The sequence below is a fragment of the Monodon monoceros genome, unplaced genomic scaffold (assembly GCF_005190385.1).
Source record: "Monodon monoceros isolate NGI ecotype Baffin Bay Population unplaced genomic scaffold, NGI_Narwhal_1 Super_Scaffold_10, whole genome shotgun sequence".
Taxonomy (NCBI): domain Eukaryota; kingdom Metazoa; phylum Chordata; class Mammalia; order Artiodactyla; family Monodontidae; genus Monodon; species Monodon monoceros.
The window spans coordinates 50148624-50176393 of NW_021703766.1; the positions used below are offsets into that span (position 1 = coordinate 50148624).

General features: G+C 52.2%; 1 protein-coding gene across 3 annotated transcripts in view; it reads right to left on the bottom strand.

Annotated features, from left to right (window-relative positions):
* Positions 1–1925: 1925 nt before the first annotated feature.
* Positions 1926–27770, bottom strand: part of SLC8A2 (solute carrier family 8 member A2) — a 32117-nt gene continuing 6272 nt past the window's right edge. Inside the window, exons 3-10 of one of the 3 annotated variants that reach the window (XM_029206113.1) lie at positions 23620–24284; positions 17386–17808; positions 12731–12834; positions 12565–12582; positions 11135–11259; positions 10732–10831; positions 6314–6592; positions 1926–4431 (exon numbers count right to left, since the gene is read on the bottom strand). In XM_029206113.1, the coding sequence (XP_029061946.1) occupies positions 4055–4431; positions 6314–6592; positions 10732–10831; positions 11135–11259; positions 12565–12582; positions 12731–12834; positions 17386–17808; positions 23620–24284 (2091 nt within the window). In that variant the 3' untranslated portion in view covers positions 1926–4054. The remainder of the gene's footprint in view (positions 4432–6313; positions 6593–10731; positions 10832–11134; positions 11260–12564; positions 12583–12730; positions 12835–17385; positions 17809–23619; positions 24285–27770) is intronic. The other 2 variants (XM_029206132.1, XM_029206122.1) reach the window with 2 other exon arrangements.

Consider the following 27770-nt stretch of genomic DNA (forward strand, 5'->3'; position numbering starts at 1 on the left):
TTTGGATCCTTGTTATTCACATCTAAACCCATATCTAACTGCTATTAATAAAAATCTGATTAGGAAGCTCTTACGAGGACTTACATACACCCACCCTCTTCCGGTTCTGGAAATCACCCCCCTTCTATTGCCCAGCAGGCTAGGGGTAGTAATAGCTCCCCTCCCACCTCTGCTAGCCGCAGGGTGCTCCACCACCCCTTGTCTGTTTCCCTGCACTCTGCACAGCCTCGTTAATATCCCCTTTTACACTTGCCTAAGTCACCCAGTTCAGTGCCATGAGTGTCCAGCTGTGCCTCGCTACAGAGTTCTTGCCCTCACCAGTCCCACTGTGATCACCACCTCTGGCACCCTGTTTGGCGTATGTCCCGCCACTACTGTGTAAGCCTTGGGAGAACAGGGCCCAGAGACATTGTGGTCACTGCAGTGTCTCCAGCACAGCGCCAGACACAGGGCGGGCACCCAATGGAAAAGTGAATTAAAGAAACCCAGGGTCTGGAGAGAGAGGAAGGAATACTCCCCCTTGGCTAATTCTTGTCCCCTGGGTTTGGTGACTTAGCAACTGGGACTCAGGTGGCAAAGCAGTTCATGGAGAATCTGCATTTCTCTGTCCTTCTGAGGCTGTCTGTTCCAGGAGTGTGTGTGTAAGTAAGTAAGGGGGAAATACTTGGAAAATATAACTAGTCCCATCTGTTAAGCTCTTTCTATGTGCCAGGTGTTATTCTAAAAATATATATGTATATATTTAATACAACAATCCTGTGAAACAGGTACTATTAGTTCCTATTATTATTATTATCCCCATTTTCCAGATGAGGGAACTGAAGCACCCAGAAAGTAAATCTTTACGTTATGCTGCATCCCATGACAAATAATTCAAATCGCTCCCGAGCTGCCCCTTGGATCGCCTTGCATCCCGGTGAGGATCATGGCATCTGGGGTGGGATGAAGGGGCATTTGTACTGTTCCTTGTCTCGTCCACAACCCAAGCTCTGCAGACGCCCCTCTTGGAAGCTGAGACCTCACTCCTCTCCCTGCCCCCAGACTCACACCTTTCCCCATTCACGTCTGGCAAAATACAAGTGTCCTGGTCCCGTTCTGCACCCTGGATGTCATCCTCTTCCATCTCTGTCCTTCCTCGCTGTGAGACTCGGGGCAAGTTGCTTTGCCTCTCTGAGCCTCAGTTTCCTCACTGGTAGAAGGGGGGTACTCCGGGGACTGGCAGGGGACTGGACGAGGCTGTGCCCTGGGAAGCCCAGCACAGTGCCGGCATCGTGGGTGCTCCCTAACTGCCCGCTGCCGTTGGCACTGTTCTCAAGAGCTTCAGCCCCCTTGCATTCAGTGCCGTCCTGCTTCACACGTCTCCCCACCTTGCAGGAAAAGCCCTCTCAGGTCCCGTAGCTTCCTCCCTGTCTCTCAAGATCCTCCAAAGCGAGGTCTACGTGCTCTGACTCAGTTTCCCCAACTTCCACCCCCTCCTCACTGTAGATCAGCCTGACTTCTGCCCCCACACCCTCCCCCTAACTGCTCACATCAAAACCTAAACCCAAGGGTAGCCTCTAAGTTCTCATCTTCCGCCACCTCTCCATGGCCTTGGGTCCTGTTGACCACACCTTCATTCTGGAAACTTCTCTCGGCTTCAGGTGCCCCAGTTTCCTGCCTTCCCACCTACTTCTCTGGCTTCTTCTCCATCGACAGGTCTCCCACCTTCCACGTGCCCCTTAGATACTGGGGCTCCTCAAGGCACTGCTTTCTTCTCACACTACCCACGCCCCGGGCAGCCCAACCCCTCCTGCGGCTCGGTGACACCTCATTGCCAACAAATCCCAAATCTCTCTCAAGTGCAGCCTCCTCTACTGAGCTCCAGGTGTCCCCTGGCTGTCTCCCCACCCTGACATCTCCTCTGGATGTCCCACAGGCATCTCACGTTCGGCATGTACTCACCTGAATCCAGCATATCCTTCAAACCTGTTCTTTCTACTTGCCCCCAACTTGGTCCCCCAAGACCCGGGGAGACCTCACTCTCTGGGCTGGAAACTGTCCGCACTGTCCACCCCCTCCCAGATCCACTCCCCACTCCCCACGTGCCCACACTCCATTCTTGCTTGCAGGATTCAACCACCTGTAAGACTATGAAAAAGTCATTAACTCACAAGGCTGCACACCTTTACATAGGCTGTTCCCTTTATCTGGACACACACACACACACACACCCCTCCTCTGAGACAGTTACCTGCTTTCTTTAGGAAACCCGCATCAACCCCGGCTCTCCTGCTCAGGCGACTCAGGGTCCTTTTCTGCGTTCCCAGGATACCCTATGACGCGGAATAGTTTGTGGCTGAGGGAATGGGGGCGTGGCTAGGGAAGCTACTGGGTGATGGATGAGGAGCTAGTGTAGCTCCTGGGTAATGAGTGGCGGTGTGGCTAGGGGGAGCTTCGGGCTGATCTTCAGAGTGGCTGGTGCATGCCGGTGTGTCCTGGCAGAGGATGAGGGGAGCATGGAAAAACCCAGATTATTTGGTGTATTTCACAGTTGCCCAAATCTCCATCAAAGACTTCATTAGCCCTCCCCTCGTGAATCCCAACTTCCCACGGGGAGGCTGTTTGTCCAGGCAGAATTTCAAAGTTTGATGGCAACTTTTACAGAAATCACAAAGAAAAGAGACAGCGACTGGTGCTGATGAGCTAGGAGTAGAGAAGGCAAGTGGGCAACAGGTCCGGGACGCTGGGGCTGACGCACAGCAGGACGACAAGACGCTCAAAACCTGTGGGAAGAAGAGTGCTACGGGGGTTGCGGGGTCATCCTCAGGGTCCCAAGAAGTGGGCAGCACTCCTCGCACCCCGAGTGTGTCCTTTGGGCAGGAAACATCAACAGTAAGAAAATGCACATGGCCTACCAACAGATAGGTGGCCTCCAAAGTTAAAAATGCCCACCCAGACCCCCTGGCCCCAGTCCCACCCTCCCACCCACCCCTGCTCCCCATCAGGCAGAGATGTGGCAGCATTTGCTGGCTTGTAGCATTGGTCCTCTGGGACCCTCGGTCTCCTCTTCGAGGGTCCTGCCCGGATTGGCTGACACTGAGGGCAAAATGAGCCTTCTAGATAGTCAGGGGAGATTGGCTGTACTCCCTTGGATTCCTGGCCTCCTCGCCAAAGCCAATTCTCACGGCTGGCGGAGTCTGCTGCCCTCTCAGTGGAAAAGTCTGTCACCCTTTCCCCAAGTCATGCACCCTCCCACGTCCCCCCCCCCCCAAACACACTATGTACACACATAGCCCCCCCCCCCCTCCACGGCGTGGCTGGGCTCTCAGAGGTAGTGGAGGCAAGTGAGGGTGCTGGAAGGTGAGAATTTACAGGTCCAAAATGTGCCTCCTCCAGCTCTGGAACCCCAAACATTCCCCTCCCTTCTCCAAGCCTTGAGAATTAGTGTCCTCCCAAGGGCCTGAGTGGAGAAATCAGGGAAGGTGTGCCCCCCTGTGCACATACCCATCTGTTCCTCCCCCATCCCCCGAGGCCCACAGAGCTCCCTGAGGGTTGGGGGAAAGGGCTGAGATCTGTGACCTCCTGGGATGGATCAGCCTCCTTCAAGCCCACCCCCACCCCACCCCCGCAGGGCTGAGTTCTGAGGCCCTGGGGCACAGGTCCGTGGAAGTGGTGAGGGGGTCCTCTAGAGGAAGGGGGACTTATGGCATGGAGCAAGGCTGGGTGTCTAGGGAGACACATTGGAGACTCTGTAGAGGATTACGGATGAGGGAGGGTTCTCTGGGGAGGGGCCTCGAGGTGGAAATTGCTCCAGTAACAAAGCCAGTAACGAACAGGGACGGACGGGCTGGAGTTGCAGGTAACTGAGGGGGCTGTTCGCAGGAGGACTCGGGGAGGCTCCCGAGGGGAAGGGAGGAGGCTGTAAGTGGGGACCGAGGAGAGGGGTAGATGGCTTCCCAGGAGGAAGGGAGGCCGAGTCCCAGGAGAGGAGGCTGAATCTCTGGAGGACAGAGGAGAGCCAGTCCAGCACGGAGGCGGTGGTCTCGAGGGGCAGGCCGAGTCCCTGGGGAGGACCCTAGAAGCCCCGGATGTGGCAGTAAGCCTCCAGGCTGGCGAAGAGGATGTAGAGGAACCAGAGGCCCAGGAAGAGCGCGGTGGTGGCGAGCTTGGGGCCGCGCGGGCCGCCCAGCTCGCCGCCGATGTGCGGCCGGCGCCGGTACAGCAGCACGGCGATCCCCACGAAGGCGAAGACGGTGAAGAGCGTGACGGAGAAAGCCAGCGTGCCGGTGCGCACCTCGAAGGGGCGGCCCTGCACCGCCCAGTACACGGCGGCCACCGACCAGGCCACGCCCAGGCCCAGGAACACGTTCACGGCGTTGGAGCCCGTCACGTTGCCGATGGATGCGTCGGCGCACTGGTCCTGCAGCGCCGCCACCTTGCTGGCGAACGTGTCTGCAGGGGCAGAGACACCGCGGGTCAGGGGGGTCTCCGTGGGCCCCCCAGGAGCATCCGCCTGGCTTCGTCAGTCACTTGCTCCCCAGAGACCCACCAGCACCCCGCTGGCCCAAGGATCCAGACTCCTCACCCCAGTGTCGCGCGGGTCTAGCCTCCCACTCCTGGAGTTCTGTGCCCTTGACCCCACCACCCAGGGGGCAAAGTCGATCGCCATCTCTGTGCTTGCTGGCTACAGGCCCCGCTGCCTGCTTTCTATGGAACGTGTCTACATCCAGTGGGATCCACTACCTACTCTTTGGAACTCAGCGCCTCTCTATGGGACCCACTGCCTGCTTTCTTTGGGATCTGCTGTCTACTTTCTAGGGAACCCACTGCCTGCTTTCTACGCAATTTGTCTGCGTCCAATGGGATCCACTACCTACTCTCTGGAACTCACTGCCTCCCTCAATGGGACCTGCTGCCTGCTTTCTATGGGACCCACTACATAGTTTCTATCAAGTCCTCACCTTATTTCTATGAGACCCCTGTCCCTTCAACACCTGTCTCTTCAATGCCCTGCCACCTTCTTTCTATGGAATCCATCGTCTGGTTTCTACCATTTCCCACCGCCTTAGTTCTATGGGACATACCATTTGTTGCTTTGGGGGAGGATTCAGTTGACATGTTGAATCTATGGGCTCCCCTGCCTAGTTTCTATTATTCCCCACCATTGCCTGTGTTCTATGGGGTCTGCTGCTTGCCCTCTACAAGACTTGCTGCCCGCTTTCTGTGGGACTCAATCTGCTTTCTGTGGGACACACACACCACCTGATTTTTGTGGAATCCACTCTATTCTATGGGGCTTGCTGCCTGCTTTTGCTGGGAATCACTAGCTGTTTCCCATGAACCCACTGCCTGTGTTTCTACAGGCGCAATTATCCCATTGCCACCTGGGTGGACAAAATAAATGTTAGGCCCCAGCCACGTGGCACCCCTTGCCCGCCCATCAGTTCCCCACTTGGCTTCTGTCAAGCATACGGCTTCGCTTCTCTGGCCTCCACCCATTCCTGAACATCTTGCCAAGACTGCAAGTCTCTGTTGTGGAGGGCAGGCTTCACAGACCCATTCACCAATGGTTGCTTTCTACAGGACCCATCACCTGCTGTCTGGGCCTACAGCGCCACCACCTGGCTGGTGAACGCATTGATGTGGAAAAGCAAGGTGTCTGCCTCCACGCGTGGTCTCCCCCCTCCTACAGGAATTTCAGTCTCCTCCACCTGGTTTCTAAGGGACCCTCCCTCAGATTTGGGGGAAAGAGGGGATCACGTACACTGTAGTCTCTGAGGCCTCACTATCTTATTTCCACGGCACCTCCTCCAACATGTGGTTTCTACTCTGACTCTCATCTTAGTTAAAGCTTTGAGATTCATTGGCCTGGTTCCTATCATGCCCAGCAACAAAGGTCTGTGGAATCTTTCATCTGGTTGCTTGGCAGGGGGAGGAAAGGGAAAATGAATATCTTGTTTCTGTGGAACTCACTGCATGGTTTCTATGAAGTTCCCACCTTATTTCTATGGGACCCTCCTTCCAACACCTGTCTCTTCAATGTCCTGCCACTTTCTTTCCCTGGAATCCATCGTCTGGTTTCTACCATTTCCCACCATCTTAGTTCTATGGGACATTCCGCCTGCTTGCTTTTGGGGAGGATTCAATTCACATGTTGAATCCATGGGTTCCCTCCGCCTAGTTTCTATTATACCCACCTGCCTATTTCCAAGGGACCCACCATATGGGTTCTGTATGATTCCACCACCTCATTTCTGCAGGGCCTTTCTCTTAGGGTCCACCTGCCTGGCTTCTCTGAGACACTCCCCCAACAAGTGGTCTCCTGAGGGGTTACCGGGGATGGAGGTGCCCAGGGCCACGAAGACCACAGCGTTGACAGAGTCCTTGAGGCCAACGGTGCAGCCAAAGTGGGAGGCGAGGTCCCCAATGAGGGCGGTGAGCAGCCCGATGACCAGGATGCAGACACCGAAGCAGGCCCAGCCGTGGCAGTACTCGGTGGGGGGCACGCAGGCGAACAGAACCTTCCAGAACACCGTCAGGAAGTGCATGACGTAGTCAAAGCATGACGGCAGTCGCTCCTCCCGGGACCCGTCCTCCTCCTCCTCCTCGTCCCCTGTGGGCACACGACCCAGCTGGGGCACACACCCATGCCTCCCTCCTCACCTACAGAGCCCCCCTTTTGTTCAACTTCTAGGCAGCCAGTCCCCAACGAATTGCTTTCCCAGAATCCCTTGCAGCTAAGAGAATGTATGGGCCCAGGTAAAAATATTCATTTTCTCAGAATCATTTGAAGCTAGAGGAGGCCATGTGCCCAGATAAAAATATGCAGTTTCCCAGGATCCCTTCTGCTAGGGGTGGCCATGTCCCTAGCTAAAGATATGCCTTTCCCAGAAGCCTTTACAGCTACTGACAGCCAGGTCTGCAGCTAGAAATATTCACTTCCTCTGATTCACTGCAGCTGACAGTAGCCACATGCTCAGCTAAAGGTGCTCACTTTCCCAGAACCCCCTGAGGCTAGAGAGAACCATGTGCCCAGCTAACATTAGTCACTTTCCCAGAATCCCTTGAGGCTAGCAACAGCACTGTCCTCAGATAAAAATTTCACTTTCCCAGAATTCCATGCAGCCAACAGCAGTCAGGTCCTCAGCTAAATACTTGGTTTCCCAGAATACCTTGCAGCAGTGGTCATGTGATCCAGTCTGGCCATGAGACATAAACAGAGGGTTTCTGGAAAGCTCTAGCTTTCCTGATAGGGGTACTGTTGTTATAGATGTGTTTTCTGAGATTTGTAAAGGATGCATCATGCTTAGAGCTGATTGTGTCACCTATTGTGGCCGAATTTGACTCACTTTTGACCTGCAGTGATTTGTGTAATGGGAAAGTGCAAATGAAATGTCTTCCTACCTCACCTGAAACTCATAAGCAGAAAGCAAGGAATGAGAAGCAATGAACACACTTGAGTGTGCCGCGAATTACATCTGGAAGGATGCTGATAAGAAACATTGTCACCCCTGACCAGTTGCTCACAGCAAGTCAGGAAATAAAAGCCAGGCCAGCCACCAAATCATGAAGCCACTTTCCATGGTCCCACCCAATGGTTCCTTGGAATGTCAGGGAGCATAGGACAGCTGGTGGCAGTGGAGGCAGAGAGAGACTGATGGATTTGGGGATTCGGGTCATACATCCCTTTCCCACTTTTCTAGCTCACTTAGCCACTTGGCTTCTTAAAGAAATAAATGGTTGAATTTGTAAATGCTTAACTAAGTGGTTTGTGAGGCTTCTCGGTTCTGCATGTTGCATCACAAAGAAAATGTTTTTGCTGAGACCCCAAGTAAAATGCAATTGGAAACTAGAACTGGAAACTCAAATGCAACAGGCACTCTGCCCCTTCCTGATTCCCTGCTTCCTTTCTTCCTGCCTGGAATATGGACTTGACACCTGGAGGTACAGCAGCCGTCCTGCAACCATGAGGACAATACCTGGGAATGGGAAAGAGAAATAAAGAAGGGGCCTGGGCCTTTAATGACATTACTGAGCTGCTGCTAACTCTTGATTGCCTCCTACAGATTTTTTTGTTCCGTGAGAAAAAATAAAGTCTAGTGTGCTTAAGCCACTTACTGTCAAGTTTTCTGTTGTTTGCCACTGAACGCATCCCTAATTGACCATACTGAGACATGGCGGAGGTCAGAGCAGGGAGGACACACTCTTGGGAGGGAGGGGGCTGCTATCACCCCGTCTCTTGGGGCTTCTCCCTGCCCTGCTCCAAATCCTGCCTTGGCTCCCACTGCCCTCAGATCCAGGCCCACACTCCTGAGCTTGGCATTCCAGTACCCACAGGCTCTGGCCTCTGCTGACTTCTCCAGCCTCTCCCATCTAGAGGGAGCCTCACGGGTATACCTGTGGTTCTGGAGCCGACTCTTTGGTGTCAAACCCTGTGTGATCTTGAATCAGTGTCCTAACCTGTCTGAGCCTCTGAATGTCTATTTGAGAAATGGGAATAATAATCAGACCTGCCTCAAGAGAGGGCTGTGATGACTACATGAGTCAGGCCATATAATGTGCTCTCTGTGGGGCCTGGCACATCTCCACTGTGACTGTCATTGTTGCAGGCCCATTCCGGTGCCCGGGGGTGGGGGGGATTCAAAGATGCCTGAAACCAAGTTCAGCCTGCAAAGAACTTTCCATCGGGAGGTAAAGGAAATACAAAATCATCTCTAAGTGCAAGATGGGACATGATTCATCCCCAAGGAAGCGAGAACCACCCTCCTTCAGCGCCTCAAAAAGCTTTGTGCTCACGTGAGGACCCAAAAGGAACAAAGTACAAAATGACCAAGCCCCAACCCAGATACTCGGGATACGTTCATTAAATGAGTTCGTACAGGAAATGGACTTCAAAGCTGCCTGACACTCAATCTGTCTTCATTGCTGTCATCATCGTGATTATTATTACTGTTGTTATTACCATAATGGTTTTATTCTTCCTCTACTACTTCCTCTGATCTAATCGCTTGCTTTCTATAGACCCATGGCCTCCACGACCACCATCTCACACCCATAGTTTCAGTTTCATGCAACCCTCTTACCCTCACTAAGCCCCTAGAGGGACCTCTCTGGCTCCCCACTGTTCTTGAAGCTCAAATTCCTCACCACATCCTCTCAGACCCTGCATGACCCATCTCCTGCCAGTTTTGACAGCCTCAACTCACACCCCATCCCACCCTCTCCCTTTTCTTTCCACAGGCTCTCTCCACTTCCAGGAGTTCCCCTCATTCAAAACACACTCCATGAGGAAAACAAAGAAAAGAAAAGAAAAAAGCTCCATGGCTCCCCGCTGCACCTAAAATGACACCCAAGCTCTCTCCTGTGGCCTCTAAGGCCTTTGGGGTCTGAACCCTGCTCATCTCTCATGCCTCATCCCATGCCTTTTCTTCATGCCTGAAACCAATCACCCTCCCTAATTGTGCCAAAATCTTGCACATTTCCAGACTCTGGTTTTCCCTCTGCCTGGCTCCCACCTCCTGGCTAACTCTTATTCCTATTTGAAGACTCAGATCAGAAGGCTCCTCCTCCAGGAAGCCCTCCCTGATCTTCAAGTTGGGTCAGACACCCGATGTGGTCTCCCATAGCTCCTTGGGGACCCCGTCCCAGTCCTGCCCAATCTGGGTTGCCACTCTCTTGTGACAGGTTGTTTCCCCCACTGGACAGTGAGCTCTGTCAGGACAGGTCCCGAGCTGTCATGATCATTTCTTTGTCCCCAGCAATGGCCCTGTATAGGACCGGGTCCAGAGGATCCTTCAGAAGTAGACGTTGGAGGAATGTGGCTTCAGAGGGAGATGCCACTCCATTTCTATTAGGCCTACAATCTGGTGTCTCTAGGCCTGCTACCGGGTACTCTTCCATCCCTGACGCCCGGTTTCTTTTGATCCCACCGACCAGTTTCTTTCCACCCACAATTCCTCGTGTGTTTTCAGTTCCCACCAGCTTGGCCTCCCTGAAGCAAACCTGATGTTATTCAAGGGAAAGAAGTCCTGAGTTCCACCCTGGTCCTTTCTGGATTCCCTGAGGGACTTCAGGCCAGCCCCTCTTATGTCTCTTGGCCTCAGTTTCCCCAATTCCTATCACAGATGGCCAGTGTTGACCTCCAAGATTGTCTGTGAATCCATGTTATCATATATCTGGCCACAGGGGGGCAGTGTGAGCCTGTCTGAGGCCTAAGGGGGTGAGAACCGGCTCAGGTGGGAGAGCTGGGTGCCCTGGAGACTGTCTCCATAGCAACAGAGGAACCCAGGCAGTGTGGAGAGGCCATGCCATTTAACCTGTTTCCACCCTCCAATTACCTGAGGCCAGGAGAAAGCCCGGGCTGGGATCCCACCGCTTCACAGCTCTCCACCTCTGCCCCCGTCTCCAACTTTCTGCGTCTATGTGTCTACCTGCGTCTCTCTCTCTCTGGCCCTCTGCGTCTTCATTTTCTACACTTTCATGCTTTCTCCGCATCTCTGTCCTTCTCTGGGATTCTGTGTCTATCTCTCCTATTTGTATACCTTCCCTATCTTTTCCTTTGTCTTTCTGTATCTGTTTCTTAGTCTTTTTCTTTGAGTATCTCTGTGCCTTTCCTGTCTTCTTTCTCTTCTCTATTGTTCTCTGTCCTTTTCTCCATGTCCCTCTTTCCCTCTCCCTTTCATTTCTCTTCCTCTGTCTCTTTGTCTCTCCATCCCTCTCTTCTTTCTTCCTCTCTCCTCCCTTCCCACTTACCTGCGCTCACCGTAATTGCCTCTAAAAACTGCTCTCTCCACGAATGGGTCCCAATCACCAAAGCCAAGTTCGTTTTCTTGATGAGTTTATCCACTGTGTTCTGGGGATGAGAGGGTGGGGAGAGACCATGGCCCATGATCACCCCAGGGCAGCTCCATGAGGGGTACTGGGGATGCGGGCTCACACCCCATGCGCAGGGGTCCTCAACCTTCCATATCCCAGTTCTAGCAAGAAGGGACAAGGGAAGCGTGTGCTGTCCATGGTGCTAACGGAGGGACACAGACGGTGGCCTCGGACCTTGGTTGCCCTTCCCTTGTGACCCTCATGGTTGATCCCCTCCTGGACTCTCCCCAAGGAAATGACCCAGGCAAGACTCCAGGAAGGTGAGGTCCCAGAAAATCACCTTAAAATCATACGACTCCTCAATGATGACCTCCAGTCGACAGTTTTCCCCAAGAACCGGCTTGCCCATTTCTGCTATCCTCCGGGCCTCTTCCTCCTCAGCCGTCAGTTTCCTGTCCCCATCCCCTGTGGCATGAGGGATGGGAGTTAGACTCCAAGGAGACCTACCTACCTGGGCCTGCGATGCCTCTACTGCCTGTTCCCACTGATAAAGAAAACCATGTCTTTCCCCAACCTGCGAGCCAGCTCCCATGGGCTGGTCCACAAAGTTCAGTTGGTGGGCTCTGAGGTTCATGTGGTGGGGGCTGTGTGATCTTGGACAATACCTTAGTCTCTCTGTGCCTCAGAGTTCATATCTGTAAAATGGGCACAATAACAGTACCTACCTCATAGGGTGGTTTCCTATTAACTCCTAGTTAAAGGAGTTAATTCATGTGAAGTGCTTAGAAGAGTGCCTGGCTCACAATAACCAAAAATGTTACTTTATTATTATCACCACTACGGTCATTACTATCACCACCCTGTGGAAGAGGCCTGGTCTTTATATCCAAGCTCTGAAAACATCCTAGAGTGTGTTTGAGGTGGTAAGGAGAGAGGGGGATTCCCGATTTTGGTATAAATCTTGGACCCAGAACCATCTACAGTTGGCTCTGGGCTCATTGGCCTCCCCAAAGTATGTTGATCCTTCGCTCCAAGCCCGGCAACAACCCCATTCTAACTCTCATAAGAAAGCCACCCGCCAGCCAGGAACAGTCTCAGAAAACTATGCCTGAGTGAGAAATGACTTTTATTGTGTTAAGCTACTGGGATTTAGGGGCCTACTTGTTATAGTAGCTTGTGTTACTTACCTTGACTAATATAATCTTCAGTCTATCCTTAATCTTAACCCCAAACCCCAATTCTGATCTCAGCTCCAAAACCACTCTGTCACTATCTCCAAGCCCCTGACCCTAGTCCCAACTCTCACCCCAATCTCTGACCTTGGCCCCAACTCTACCCTCAAATTCCTCAAACTCACCTCAAATTCCAACCTTAGCTTTGACCTAAATCTGACCCCAGTTCTAATCAGATCCCACCACAAACCCAGAAGCCAATCTCCATCTTAATGCTAGCTTTGACCCAGTTCCTAATACTGATCCCAAATCCCAACCTCAACCCAGTCCTAACCAACCTCAAACCTGATTCCCACTGACCCCATCACAAACCCAAGCTGGATTCTATGACTTACTCCCCCCCACCATCTTAACTACAACCAAAACATGATCTTGGCCTTTAAACTTCTGTCACCCCCAATTCACACATGTTCCACCAAATTTATCTCACCTGCAACCTGCCTCAAACCTGACCTTGAGGGGAACTTGAGGCACTGACCCACCCCCAAGACCCTCCCTCCAGTGCCCCCCCCCAAAGTCTGGAAGTAACTCCACTCACCTTGATTGAGTAGCAGAGCTGGGGAGAGATAGAGACAGGGAGAGGGTGAGATCTTCCCTGGGAAGCTCAGGTCCACGAGCTTGAAGGATTGCCCACAACTGAGCCTCCAAGGGTCCCCCCGCCCTGGAGCCCTCACCTCTCCCACAGTCCACCCGTCGCCCCTTACCTGAAATCCCTCGCTTAAGCCACTGCGGCTGGCCCAGCTCGATGAAGAAATTATCCTTCTTCTCATATTCCTCATCATCAACTATTTTCACCTGAAGAGTTTTCCTGAGCAGAGAGGGAGAGCACGCAGCGTAAGACTCCCTCCCCCGAATCACCAATAACTCGCCCGTTAGCCACCCGGTTTCTTGAGCACTCGCTCCATCTCAGGCTCTGGAATCTCATTCAATGTTCACAACAACCCTTGGGGGGAAGGCTCTCTTATTATCCGCATTTGACAGAAACGAGCTCAGAAGCATCTGACGAAGCTGCGTTTGTATTAAGTATCAAGCTGAGGGATCCCGATAAAACCTAGGTTAGATTGGGTGCTTCCTCTGCTCGGAACATTCACCTGGCTCCCATCTCACCCAGGATAAGAGCCAAAGACCCAAGAATGGCCCCCAAGAATCCCTGCCATCCGGCCCTTGTGCCCTTTCTGGCCTCCCAGCCCTCTCGCCCTCGCTCACTCCCTCCAGCAACGCTGGCCTCCTCGCTGTTCCTTGAACCTACCAGGCCTGCTTGTGCCTCAGGGCCTTTGCACCGGCTGTTCACTCGGTTTCCCCATGCTCACTCCCTCAGCTCCTCCAGCTCTCTGTTCAAACTTTACCTTCTTTCTCAACGAGACCCACTCCCACCGCATTCTTTAATATTGAAATCCATCCCTACCCCTACCCCAGCACGCTTGGCCCCCTTCCCCTGCTCTATGTCTTCCTTGTTCCAGATTATCTTCTAACACACCGTCTAATGTGTTTATTTTGTTTATTGTTTGCCATTTGCCTCTTCACATTAAAATGTAAGTTCCACCAGGGCAGTGATTTTTGTTCATTTATGTTCTTTGCTGTATCCCCAACGCCTAGAACAGGGCCTGGCATATAGTGTGCCCTCCATAAACAGTTGTTCACTCAAGATTTTCAGTCCGGGAGACCCTTGGCTTTCTGTTCCCTGTCCTGACCACATTTGGAGGTGCAACAGAGGGCTAATTGCTTTTCTCTGCATCCCTGCTGCCATGGTAACCAGGACGGTGGGCGGGGGAGAAACAGCCAAAAGTTATCCATCCCCTTCAGGCATACAACCGACCCCCCCTCGATTACGAAGACCCACAACCCCCCAAAGCCCACAGCTCTGCCACTAGCAGCTCTTTCAGCTGTAGGAACCACAAGGCCTGGCCCCAGAACCCAGAAACACAAACACCCAGCCCACGCAGTCACCCAGCAGAGGAAGCACAGCCAGTCACACCGCCCACACCCACGCACCATCATGCCCCGCAGCCATTCCCTATGCAGTGGCAAAATCACATGGACCAGATGCCAACTAGCACGACACCCCCTCCACAGCCTGGGTGACATCACCAACGTGTGAGACCCCTGCTGTGGATCCATGTAGATTCTCCTTCCTTACATCTCACTCTTTATGCCTCTTGGTGTCTGTTTATTCCCTTCAACGTCTCTCTCTGCATCACAGTCTCTCAATCTTCCTTTGTCTCTCTGCCCATCTGTCAGCCTCTCTGTGTCTCTCTCTCCATCTCTCTGACCTTCTCTGTCTCAGTCTCTCCCCAGCTCTCTGCCTTTCTTTCTGTGTCCTCCTCTCCCCATCTCCGTCTGTCAGTGTCAGAGAGACTGAATGGAACACAATGGGATAGCCAAAGTCAACACCATCTAAGCAAAGGGGTCTCAATCAACAGACCTATCTCAACACACGAACGCACAGGACACAGTGACACCCATGCAAAGACAGACACACACAAGACGGTCACGTGGAGACATACGCCTACTTCCACCTTCACCCACTCCCAGTCTCAAGATATTTAAAATTTTCTGTGGGTGGAAAACATGGGTGCCCCCCACCTCAGGAGTGGGCTGGGAGCTGTCCGCGGTGCTGAAACACCAGAGCAAGGAGGGGGTCTCCTGACACACAGACAGCTATTGACACGTTGACACACTGACAGGGTGATACACACACACCTCCGACGCTCACTCTCTTGCAGACACGCCGTGATCCACTGACACGCAGTGACTGACACTCAGTGACACACGCGCTAACTGGCACCCAGACAAGTGTGCCCTCATGGGGCCCAAAAGGAGGAGAAACCCAACTAGCAAGGGACAGCAAGAGGGACTCGAGCTACACAAGGGCAGGACTTCCTGAGATCAAAGGAAGCAGCCTTAGGAGTATGGGATTAACGGATACACACCATTAATATATAACATAGATAAACAACAAGGATTTACTGTAGAGCACAAGGAACTATATTCAATATCCTGTAATAATCTATAATGGAAAAGAATCTGAGAAAGAATATATATACATATATATACATATACATGTACCTGAATCACTTAGCTGTACATGTGAAACTAACAACTATAGTTCAAATAAAAACTAATTAATTATTTTTTAAAAAGGAAACAGCCTTCCGCCCCAGCCTGACATTTTGTCATCCTCACGCCTGCCCTCCTTGTTTCCTGGGCACTCCACTCTAATTTCAGACCCAGTCTCTTTCTTATCCTGCCTCCCATCCTCTCTTGCTGACCCAAACTCTTTTCTCTCTGTAGCATCAGAAGGACCTTTCCTTCCCTGAGTCCCACTGAGTTCCTCTCAGTGAGAAGAATGTCTCTCTTTATCTCCCCTGCATCTCTCTTCCTTTTACTCTTCCTCCATCCCAGTCTCCCAATCCCGTTTTCCCTCTCTTGATGGGTCTCTGTCACTCAGTTTCTGGCTTCCTTGGTATCCATCTCTAAGTTTGTGTCTGTCTGTCTCTCTCGTGCTCTCTCTCTCTTCTCTGTTTCTCTCTCTGACTCTCCCTTACTCTGGCTCTGGCTCTCTTTTGCTAGGTCTCTTCTGTCTCTGGGTGCCTCTCCGTCTGTCTCTCTCTCTTGCATATCTCCCCGACACCCCATCTCTGGGTGTCTCTCTTCCATCTCTGTGTTGATCCTGCCTGGGGCCAGCCCTCCAGCCCAGCTTCTTGGAAGCATCTCTAATTAGCGCCTGCCCGTCAGAGGAAGGATGTGTTTCCCTAAACGCTAATTAGCCTCCTGTTCTCCCTCTCCTGAAGCCACAGCTGGAAGCTTGGGCGGGGGTGGGGGACAGAGGGTGTCCCAGCCTGGGGAAGCCATGCGGGGGAGGAGAGGGCCTGTGGGTTTGTGGTGGCAGGCGGGAAGTTGGTTGGAAGTGATAGACTACAAGAAGGACTGGAACAAGTAGAAAGATAACCCCCTCCATCCCCTCGGCCTCTTGGGTGTGAGACATGGGGCCTGGAATGGTGCCCTCAGCCCCCAACCTAAGTTCTCAACCCAAGTCAGACAGAGAGAGAGATGGAAAGGTATGGAGAGTTCGTGACTGAAATACAACCCGAGTCAGAGAGCTAGCTAGATACTGGGGACAGAGATCTAGAGATTAACAGAAACCCAGAGGGGAGGTGCCAGGAGCGAGAGACGCAGAGACGCAAACGGAGAGATGGAGAGATAGAGCAGTGAGAAGCTGAGCGGGAGGCCTAGCCACAGAAGTTGGGAGGGGAGAGGGAAGGGGAGCGCGGTGGGGGCTCTGCTAGGTGGGAGGAGCGTGGGCGGCAGGAGGAGAGAGACAGACTGGCGTGCGGGGGCGGAAGGGAGCGGGCAAAGGAGGGGAGGCACCTTCTGCATCCCAGGCAGGCGGGGGGTGGGGGGCGGGGGGGGAGGAGGGGGAGGGGATGTGAGGCTGCAGGCACACATGGGGGGAACTCGGGCATCTGTGTAAGGGGTGGCCGGGTGTCTGGGCGTGAGAACAGCCCTGACTCTGTGTCTTTGACTTTGTGTGTCCGTATGTGCCCGTGTGCGTGTTCGTTGTGTCTGTGTGTCTACGTACTTATTCCTGTGTATCCAGCTAACCTCCCAAGATTCCACCCCACCCTCCCAAATCCCAGCCCTCCAGTTTCCCGTGTCTCTTCCTAGGCCCCCATATTCCTACTCGGCCTCTTCCCAAAGCCTCTCCCACATTCCTCTTAGGTCTCCTGCTATTTCCCCAGGTTCTTCCGCCTACCCAATAGCTTCACCCCTTCCCCCGTCCACCTCCTCAGTCTCTGCCCCATCTCCTTAGACCCCACCCTCTTCCGCTGTCCTTGTCCTTTTCCCTGAGTCCCTACCCAGACCCCACTCGCCCTTCATTTCCACAGACACCTGCCCACCTCGAAAGGAACCTCAGGCCACACTCCTCCATTCTACAAATTAAGCCTTCCACATTCCTCTCCCCAGGCCCCATCCTATTTCCTCTCCTCTCCTCACTTGGCCTTTCTTCCTGGTGTCCCACTCTCCTCTCCCCAAACCTGCCCAGTTCTCCCAAACCCCGCCCACATCCAGTCCCAACATCTTGGCCACGCCCCGTCACTCCAGTCCCCTCCCTCCTCTCCCCTGTCTCACCTCTTCCCTGGGCCCTGCCCCACTTCCCCTGACCTCTCCGTTTCAAGAGCAAGGCTCCATCAAGGCCCCACCCCTTTCCAAGACCACGCCTCTCCTAGGTCCACCCACTTCTCGACCTCGCCCATCCAGGCCCCGCCCCGCCCGGGCACAGTCCCATCCTGGTCCCGCCCCTCTCGCGGGCCGCGCTCGGTCTGCCCCGGCCGGCGGGCTGCCGGACCGGCGCGCTCACATGGTCTCGTCGTCGCCGAACTCGAGCTCGCCGCACGCGTCCTCGTAGTGCACGCCGCCGCCGCGCGCCGTCCCGTCCACTGTGCGGTAGGGGAGGCGCACGGTGCCGCGCGCGCCCGAGCTGCGCACGACGCGCACGTCCACGGTGCCCATGCACTCGCTCACGTGCAGCAGGCGGTCCTGGAAGGAGAAGATGCCCGCGTGGTCGTCGTCCAGGATGGTGACGGTGGCCAGCAGAGGCGCCACCAGCCGCCCCTTGGGCCGCCCGCCGCCGTCGGGCTCGAACATGCCCTGCGCGTCGCCCACGCGCAGGTTCAGCAGCCGCACGAAGAAGTGCTCGTCCTCCTCGAAGATGTCGTCGTCGATGATGCCGATACGCAGCTCCTTCAGTGTCTCGCCCGGCTTGAACACCAGCGTGCCCTCGCTGCGGTGGAGGAGAGGGGAAAGAAAGGGGTGAAGGTCGCTCAAAGGCTGTGGGGGAGGTGGGAGGAGTCAGGGGGGCCCCCTAGAGGAGGGGGCCGCACCACGGAAGAACTTACAAATATAATGGTGGACAGGCATTAAACAAGTAATACTGAGGGGGAATGAGGGTGGGCTTCTCCGGGGCAGGAGATGCAGAGGGAGAACAAGACAGAGTTGGTCCCTCCCACCATCATCGTGTGATGATGAAGGTCAGATCAGGGCAGGCTTCATGGGAGAAGATTTAGTGGGCGGGAGAGCTCCAGGCAGAGGGAACAGCACATGCAAAGTCCCAGGGTGGAGAGGGAGCCTGGAGTGGTCCACAGCCATGCTTCTCCAACCTCCAGGTGCACACGAATTCCCTGGGGCATCTTGTTAAAATGCAGATTCTGGTTCAGTAGCACCAGGGTTTCAAGACTCTGCAGTTTTAGTTAGCGCCCAAGGGATGTGAATGGTTCTGGTACATGGACCACGCTTTCAGTAGCAGGGACATAGGGCCCAGAATTGACCTTGCCATGCTTCTCATAAAAACCATTCTGTGCTCCCAGGTATCCCCAAGAGAAAGTCCACACTCCTTAACTTGGCATCATTCAGTCATTCAACATACACTCTCAGAGTAACTGCTGGGCAATGCTGGGAACATGGGAACAGCCCCACGGCAGAGCCATATCACAGTGACAATTACACATCTAGGGATTTAATTACAGTTCATTCATCCAACAAACATGTATTGTGCATCTGCTGTGTGCCAGGCACTGTTCTTAGTGTTGGGGAAACAGCAGCAAACCAGATCAGAGAAAAATCCTTGCCCTGGTGGAGCTTCTGTTCCAGTGCAGGAGACGAATAATAAAACATATAATGTCAGGTGGTGATGATGCTCTGGAGAAAATAGAGGAAGGAGGGTAGAGAGTGAGGAGAAGGGGCTGTGTTAGCGTGGTCAGGGAAAGCTTTTCTGAGGAGGTGACATCTGAGCAGAGGCCTGAGGGAGGGAGCCACGTGGAGGATATCTGGGGAAGAGTATTCCTGTAAAGGGAACAGCCAGTGCAAATGTCCTGAGGCAGGAGTGAGCCTGGAGTGTTTGAGGAACACCAGGGAGGCCAGTGTGGCTGCAGCTGAGGGAGCAGGGGGAACAGGGGCAGATGTCATGGGGCCTTGGTGGGCCATGGTGAGGACTTTGGCCTTTACTCCAAGTGAGATGGGAACCATGGGAGGCCTCCGAGCAGAGGAGGGACGTGAACTGGCTTAGGTTTAAAAGAGCGTCAGTTGTGTGACTCTCTAAAGCACATGCGAGATGTTCTATTATGGGGTGGGGGAGGGAATGAGGCAGGGCCTGAGACAGGGTGAAACTTTGAGGGAACAGGGAATGAGTGGGCTCCTCCTGGCAGGGCTGCAGACATCAAAATGACTCTGGGATGTTAACAGATGTCAAAAGTCTACAATATCCCCCCCCATCCCTCTGTGGGAGGGGCAGAGGGACCCCAAGATTCTGGCAGAGGTAGAACTGGATGACAAGATCTGGATGGAGGGAACAAGGCCTCCCTGTTGGGGCAGCCGTCAGCCTAGGGGCGCTATCCATGGTGGCTAAGGCACCCGGCTGGGTGGGCCGACCTGTGCCAGCTGTGGGATCTCCAGGCAGTTAGGATTCTGCAACCCTCTAAGCCTCGGTTTCCTCATCTGTAAAATGGAGGTAATAACCCTGTCTACCTCATGGTATTGTTATAAGGATTGAGTTAATACAGGGGAAACACTCAACAAAAGTTAGCTAGTGATATTTGCACTAGCAAACTAGTGAATCCTAAAGTAATGGCATGTTAGAAGTGGAAACTTAAGGGATAGTGGAATGTTGGGCTTTTAGCACCATCTTTACGAAACGGTTAACCTGGACATCACCAGTAATGGGACACGTGGGCGTCATGTGCCTCCCGGCACCATGCACCGAGGAGGGCACAGCATCACCTCCACGGAGTCCTGCCAAAGTGCATCACCTGAATCTAATCATGAGAAAATATTAGGTGAACCCAAATTGAGGCTTGTTCTAGTAAGTGATCTAACGTCTTCAAAAGCGTCAGGGTCATGAAAGTCATGGAAAGGCTGAGGGATCGATCCAGACTGAAGAAGGTGAAAGAGACATGACAACCAAATGCACCATGTGGTTCCAGATTGGATGGGAAGAGAGGGAGTGAAGACACAGCCATGAAAGGTGAGATAGGGACAACCGGGGAAATGCAAACATAGACTGTAGATGGGATCATAATATTGATTCAGTATCAAATGTCCTAAGTGTGATCATCGTACTGTGATGATGGAGGAGAATATCATTATTCTTAGCAGATGCACACTTATGTTTATGGGTGAATGGCCATGCTGCCTGCAACTCACTCTAAAAGGTGCCACGGTTATTAATATTATTATATATTTTTCTAAAACAAACTTATGGTTACCAAAGGGGAAAGGTGGGGGGGAAGGACAAATTAGGAGTTTGGGATTAATATACACTACTATATATAAAATAGATAATCAACAAGGACCTACTGTATAGCACAGGGAACTCAATATTCTGTCATCACCTATATAGGAAAAGAATCTGAAAAAGAATGGATATATGTATATGTATAACTGAATCACTTTGCTGTACACCCAAAACTAACACAACATTGTAAATCAACTATACTCCAATATAAAATAAAAATTAAAAAATAGAGTAGCATCTCAATAAACATATTATTATATATTAAAGAGAGAGAGTGAATGCACACAGGACAAAATAGGAACAATTGGTGAATCTGGGTGGAGGTTACATGAGGGCTTGCCAGACTATATTTGCAGCCCTTCTGTAGGTGTGAATTTTTCAAAATAAAAAGTTGGGGAGAATCCGCCTGCCAATGCAGGGGACACGGATTCGAGCCCTGGTCCGGGAAGATCCCACATGCCGCGAAGCAACTAAGCCCGTGCTCCACAACAAGAGAAGCCACCGCAACGAGAAGCCCGTGCGCTGCAACGAAGAGTAGCCCCGCTCGCCGCAACTAGAGAAAGCCCGCGCACGGCAACGAAGACCCAATGCAGCCAATAAATAAATAAGTAAATGAAGAAAAAAGAAAGTTGGGGAGAAAAAGAACATGCGGATTTTAGAAACCAGATATCAGAATCATAGAAGGCTAGGTTCACAGGACTCATATTCCAATACTGGGTGCACAAAATCTGAGAAAATGAAAATCTTAGAACCATCAGATCAGAGACTGGTTGGGGTACAGACTAGAATATCAAAATGTGGGAAACCTGGAATCTTAGAATTTTAGACCGTTAGCATGTTAGGATTATAGGGGCTTAAATCTCAGAGTCTTGGAAGAGCTGTGCGGTTTGGGGGCCTCAGAGATCATTATTAATTTGGAGAAACTAAGACCCCACAGGACCACCATAGCCTAGTGATACCTGTGGGCAAATTAGAAAACGGCTCCCCTTCTTCAAGACCCTATTTCCACGAATCTGGAAATTGTCATAATAGACATAGAAATCTACAATGTCCACTATACGAATAGCGCTTTCTTAGATGTGCTGCTCTTGTGCAGTGCACAACCTCAACAACTGTACGTGACAGCCCTGTCTGCCCAGACTAAGGCAGGAACTTACACAAGGAACAGGGGGCAGGGCTAAGCTTGTACTGGAGCCCAGGTGTCCTCCCTCCCAGTCCTGGACCTAAGCTGCCTTGATAAACGATGCCAGGCCTGTGAATATCAACTGCGTTGGGAGAACAGGGATGGGTAGGAAGGTGTCAACTCTTCCTGGCTCTTTGGTTCCACCACTGAACAGCATTTACTCCTTCACTTCAAACATCTTCATGACGTCATTGGCAGGTGAGAAGGCAGCCTCTGATCCCAGCAGGTGACACGTGTACTCACTTCCTTCTGCAAAGGCTTGGGGCTTTGATGGGGGCAATGCAGACGCAGAGGTGTGGGTAGGAGGGGAATGGTGGATAGACTGAGTCACAGCAAGCCCTCAAGTAGTGGATACCTTTTCTTCAGTCGAAGGAGGCTGGAGATGTAGGATGGGCAGAGAGGATGGAGGGAGGAGGTCATGGGTGACCAAAGGGATCCCATGCTACAGGATGATGGAACAAAGATCCGTGAACAGTTGTGCTCCACTCAGGGAAGGCTGCGGAGGGGCAGGGTAGGAGAGGTGGATGAGGATGGGCAGGCTAAAGGATCCTGGACTGACTGAGGTGGAGGGAATGACCTACAAATGTCCAAAGCAGTGGAAAGATATGTAGATATGATGGGGCAGAGGGGAGCCTGGGCTACCAAAGGTCTTTGCTGAGGCACAGTGGTGGAACTAAAGATCTGTGAAACAGGGACCTCAATCCCAGAAAGAGAAGAGTTCGCGGATGAGGGGCTGGCTGCTGCACGATGGCAGAACCAAAGATCTGTGAACAGTTCAGCTTCAACTTAGGTGGAACCCATGAAAAGCTCGGCCATCAACACTCCCTCCCGTATTCTGCTTTATTTTTCTTCGCTGTTCTTACCACTCCCTGATATTTTAATGTATTGAATGTATACTTTCTAATGGCCTGTCTTTCCCATGAGAATGTCAGCTGCATTGGGGCAGGGACTTTTATGTCTTTCATTTACTGCTGGTCTCCATTGCCCAGATTCATTTCTGGCACATAGAAGACACACAATAAATGCTATTATTATAGGAAATCATGGGAGACTTGCACATCAGTTAACATAACAAAACATACTGTAAACCTATAATTCCTGAAAGAGTGTGGTATGGACAGAACTACAAATACATAAAGAATTTTGTGGTCCCATGAGAACACAGCAGTTATCTATCTTCTTTACTGTTCTCTGTCGAGCCTCTTAAAAAAGCATCTGTCAGATGGATAAACAACAAGGTCTTACTGTATAGCACAGGGAACTATATTCAATATCCTGTGATAAGCCATAATGGAAAAGAATATGAAAAACAATGTATATGTATACATAACTGAGTCACTTTGCTGTACAGCAGAAATTAACACATTGCAAATCAACTATATTTCAATAATTTTTTTTTAAAAAAGCATCTGGCACCTAGTAGGCGTGCAGTAGGAGTTGCTGAACAAGATCACAGTTCTGCTCAAAGAGGGGTGAGGAGAGGGACTGGGGCAGTGAGACACAGGAGGGTGCGAAGAGTGGGTAGCTTTATGGTGGAACCAAAGACCCAAAGACAATTTGGACACTGTCTGTCTTCTTATCCCACTTCATTTTCCCCCATCACCTGATGTTTTTATATGTTTCATAGTTTATAACCTTATTGCAACTTGAGGGTAGGGACCTTAGCTGTCTTGTTCACCGGGGTATACACCTGGCATATAGTAGGTGCTCAATAAACATTTTTAATTTAATAATGGTGTGTGGGAGGGTACTTGTTTTACCAGGTATGATACATATAATGGAGTTATAATAATGAACACAGTGGAGTGTCAAGCACAAGAATGCACAGGTAGAGCATGGACATGGGAGGAGCAGCCTGTGGTAGATGGACAGCCACCGCTGTCTGCCTTGTCCAGCAGCGTTTGCCAAATGCCTAGAACAGTGCCTGGTACAAAGTAAACTCTCAAGAGTGAATGAATGAATACTGCAGGTCTGCCCATAGCAAAGTAAGGATGGGCGCCAGAGGTAGCCAGGAGACTGAGGAGCCTGGAGGCCGCTGGATGGCGGAACCTATGACCTTCGAACAGCCAGCCCTCCCTGCCCACCCACTCCAGGCGGGCCGGGGAGCACTGCCCGGGACCCACCTGTACTCATAGTCGGAGCCGGCCTTGGCGGAGCCGTCCTCCGTGCGGTAGTCCACGTAGAAGGTGCTGTTGCCCTCGCCGCCTTGGCAGGTGACGGACAGCAGCACGGAGCCACAGTTCTCCAGGCAGTGGTAGAGGCTGGGCTCAAAGAAGATGCGGCTGGCGCCGTCGTCCTCGTCCTCGCCGGGGCCCTCGGCCGAGGTGGCCCTGCGCGAAGCGTCCACCGCGTGTCGCCGCAGCACGTTGCCCGCGCCCGTCATAAGCCGCGTGGCCTGGATGCGGTAGAAGGCGCGGCTCTTCTGCTGGTGCAGCAGCGCGTAGTAGTTGGCAATGCCCACCAGCTGCTCCAGGTCCTTGTCCGGGTGCTTCTGCTTGAGGTCCTTGAGGATCTGGATGACCTCGCGGCGGCTGGCGTCCAGCTCGCGGGCCTCGGCGGGCCCCGGGCCCAGGCCGCCCACCTCGCCCGGCGCCTCGGCGCCCAAGAACGTGCCGTCCAGCTCGATGCTCTTGGGGGGGTCGCCCTCGGCGCCGATGATGATGCCGCTGCGCGGGTCGGTGCGGTAGCGCTTGTACACGTACTTGTAGAAGAGCAGCCGCTTGTCAGCCATCCAGGCGAACACGACGCACACCGGGAAGAAGACGAGGGTCAGCAGCGCCTCCCACACCTGCGGGCGGCCCCGCGGGTCAGGACCGCCGCGCCGGGAGGGGTCGCGCTCGTAGCCGGCCCGCCGCCTCCCGGCGCCTCTCTTCCCAGAGCCCCGTCCCGGCCACCACCCGGCGCTCCCCGCGTCTCTCTCCTGCATCTGTCCGCATCTGGCCTTCTGTCTCTGCCTCTCTCCTGTCTCTCTTCATCTCTGCCTCTCCGCCTTTCTCTTCGTGTCTCTGTCTCTCCCCTTTTCCCTTATCTCCCTCCATCTCTGTCTGTCTCTCTCTCTCTGGCTCTTGTCTCTGCTCCTCCCTGCCTCTCCCCATATCTCGCTCTCTGTTTCTCTAGGTCGTTGTCTCTTTCTCTTTCTGCCTCTGTCTCATCCTCTATGTCAGCTGTTTTTTTATCTTTCTCCCTCTGTGTCTTCCTTTCTTGTTGCCGCTGTCTCCCTGTCTCTCTTTCATATCTTTTGTAGATACCTACCTCTCTCCCTCATGAAATTCTTCACAGTTTCCCACCCCACCCTTCTTCCCTCTTTATGTCCCCCCCCCTTTCCCCGCCCTTCCTGTCTCTCTCCTGGTCTCATCCATCCATCCATCCATCCATCCATCCATCCACCTTTTGTCACACTGAGAACCACACTTAGCTGTGCCGGGAACCCAGACATCCTAAGCCATCACCAAGCCAGAGACACGTCCCCACCTTGTGGTCCCAGCCCCTGTCCAGGGGCAGAGCTGGTGTCTCTTCTTGCCTCTCTCTCCCTCTATCTTTTCTCTCCCTGCTCCATTTCCCCTCTGCCCCTCCTCACCCGGGATGCCTCCACTTCTCCAAAGCCTGCCCATCACCCAGGGTCTGCCCTCTGGTCACCTCCCCAAACTGTCGTATTCCCTCCCCCCCACCCCCCCACCAGTGAGTACAGCCCTTGCCAGATTCTCCTTGCTTAGGTTTTGTTTGGCCCTTAGGGACAGGACTCTGACTCTAAAAGAAGCCCAAGTTTGGCTCGTTGTCTGACAGCCTCATAAAGCGAGTTCCCATATTTACATGCTACCGCCCCAGAGGGACAAGGCAATGCTGAGTTTAGATCCTGGTTCTAGAAGAGGAATGCCTGGCCCAGCCTCTTGTCTGTAAAATGGGGACATCCCCAAGATTGAATGAGCTTATGTACCCCTAGCACTTAGCTTTGTTGGTTATTGACACATGGAAAATACACAAAACATGAAATGACCATTACCATTATTATTATTACTAGCGCTATTACCTTGGGCTCATTGAGGTCTGGGACTCAGTCTGCCTGTGGTCTGGCACAGGTCCAGGCATGTACAGGAAACACCTGACAGTTGCCTTGAAATATTCATGTAAAGACTCCTATGTTACCTTTCTCATTAAAGATAAGGTAGAAAAGATTAAAGAGTATTTACAAATCAGATGGCCCCAGAGGTATATTTAAAATGAGCCTGGTAGGGGAAGGAACAATCTTTAAGCTCCGACTGCCACAGGCCCTTGTCGCTGTGTTTACTGATGGTTCAGAGGAAAGGCAGGACTTGGAAATAGTACCACACAAAGCCAACAGGTTTGTGAAAAGAAACTGAATTTTCCACGCAAGCCGTAAAATGAACTCTTGCCTTGTGCTCATTGAACTGGCCACTGTATATGCTGTGGGCGATTCTCTCTTAATCAGAAGAGAGATCTCAAATACCTGAGATCGGCTTTCTTCCCTGCAGGTAAACAAAAGGTGATTCTGATAGACTCACATCTGCTTTCTAGGGCATCCCCTGCAAATGGGCTCACGGGCTTGCCCACCCTAGGAGGGGAGCGAGACACACCTTCAGGTCTCAGTGGATAGAATGCCCCCAAGAGGGGTTGTCACAGATCTAGGGATATTTATGGGTTGCCACCATAATTGGGGAGGGGGATATGGTCCCAGCCTGGTGACATCCAGCGACTCATGGGACAGTCCCACACAGTGCAGAATTGTCCCACGTCCTGCCTGACTTCAGAACCTCCCACTGGACATTCACGTCAGCGAAACCCCTGCTTATGATAATTGGAGTCTACACTCCATTCTGTTTTATGTCTGTATGAAGTATTTTCCTGTACGGTTTAATGTACGCTGAATATGCCTGATTTCAATCTCATGGCTACCCGCTCCTCTGCTGGTCTCCGTGCATGGGAATGGTTTCTGATTTTTTTTTTCTCTTAAACCCCAACTTGTTCATTATATGTAAGTAGATGCCACCATCTGGCTCTTTGTCATGCCTTTGAAGGTGGTCATGCCCAAGCGTTTACATGTAGAAATGCAGATGGTTCTATTAGATATTACTTTCCTTTATATCACGGTCTGAGCAGTATACTGACTTCTGGGAAGCCAACCCATGTAGGGAAGTTTGTTAACGGGAAGACGAGCTCACATTTACCCTGTCCCAGGCTCGCTGTTCTAAGCCCTTCCACATGTAGCAATTCAACTGATCCTCATGCAGCCCTCTGAAGCTGGTACTAGGATGACTCCCTGATTACAGGTGGGGAAACTGAGGCACAGAGCAGGTAAGGAACCCGCCCAAGGTCATACAGCTAGGAAACAACAGAGATGGGATTTGAACCCAGGCCTCAGGTTCAAGAGGCCAGACACCAAACTCCGAGGCTAGAAAACCTCTCTCCTATTAGCTAAGAATTTCACACCAGCAGAATAAAGGGGATATAGAAAAAATTGTTATAAAAAGGGAGGATTGCGTATGAAGGGTCAAGAACCAATGGTCTACTTCAACCCCTTCTATGGTTCAGGTGTGTAAACGGAGGTCCAGAGGGTACAGGCTTTGCCTGACGTCACACATCATTTCTGGAGAAAACCCAGAGCCAGACCCATCTCTCACTACTCCAGGTCATCGCCTCTAGGAGGGACGGGCATCATCTTTAGCTCGTGCCCGTTCTTTCGATTATGTCATGAAAACATCCCATAAGTCTGGTCTCCATTTACTCCTGAAGGGATCCTCCATAGCCACTTCTCTACCCAGAGCTGTGGCATTTTACACTGTCTTCCCTATGTCTGAGCCAGCTCCTTCTCAGGGGAAATCTCTCCCTCTCCCTATCCCATCCCTATCCCACCTCCCACCCATGGTGTCTAAAATTCCTTTCACAGTTTCGGTGTAAATCCTTGTCAGGGACCACTTTGAGAACCCAAGTCAGAATAGCGTCCTTTTTTAATAGTGCCCGAGAATCGTGTGAAGCATCGTTCTGTAATTTTTGCCGTGGCAGCCAGGAAACTCAGCATTACAGTAGTGAGTCAATCACAGTAACTGTCTCTCTCCCTTTCTTATCCCTGTTCTCTGGGGCTACCATCTCCCCTTTTCCTCACTGGGGTTTCTAATCCCTCAGATCTGCCTTGATATCACCTGCAAAGAATTTTTATAGCTCTAACTTTAGATCCTTCCTGGAAAGAAACTATAACTGGCAGAACATGACAGATATGCATGAGTATATTATACGCATGTGTGCAGGAATCCTGGTTAGG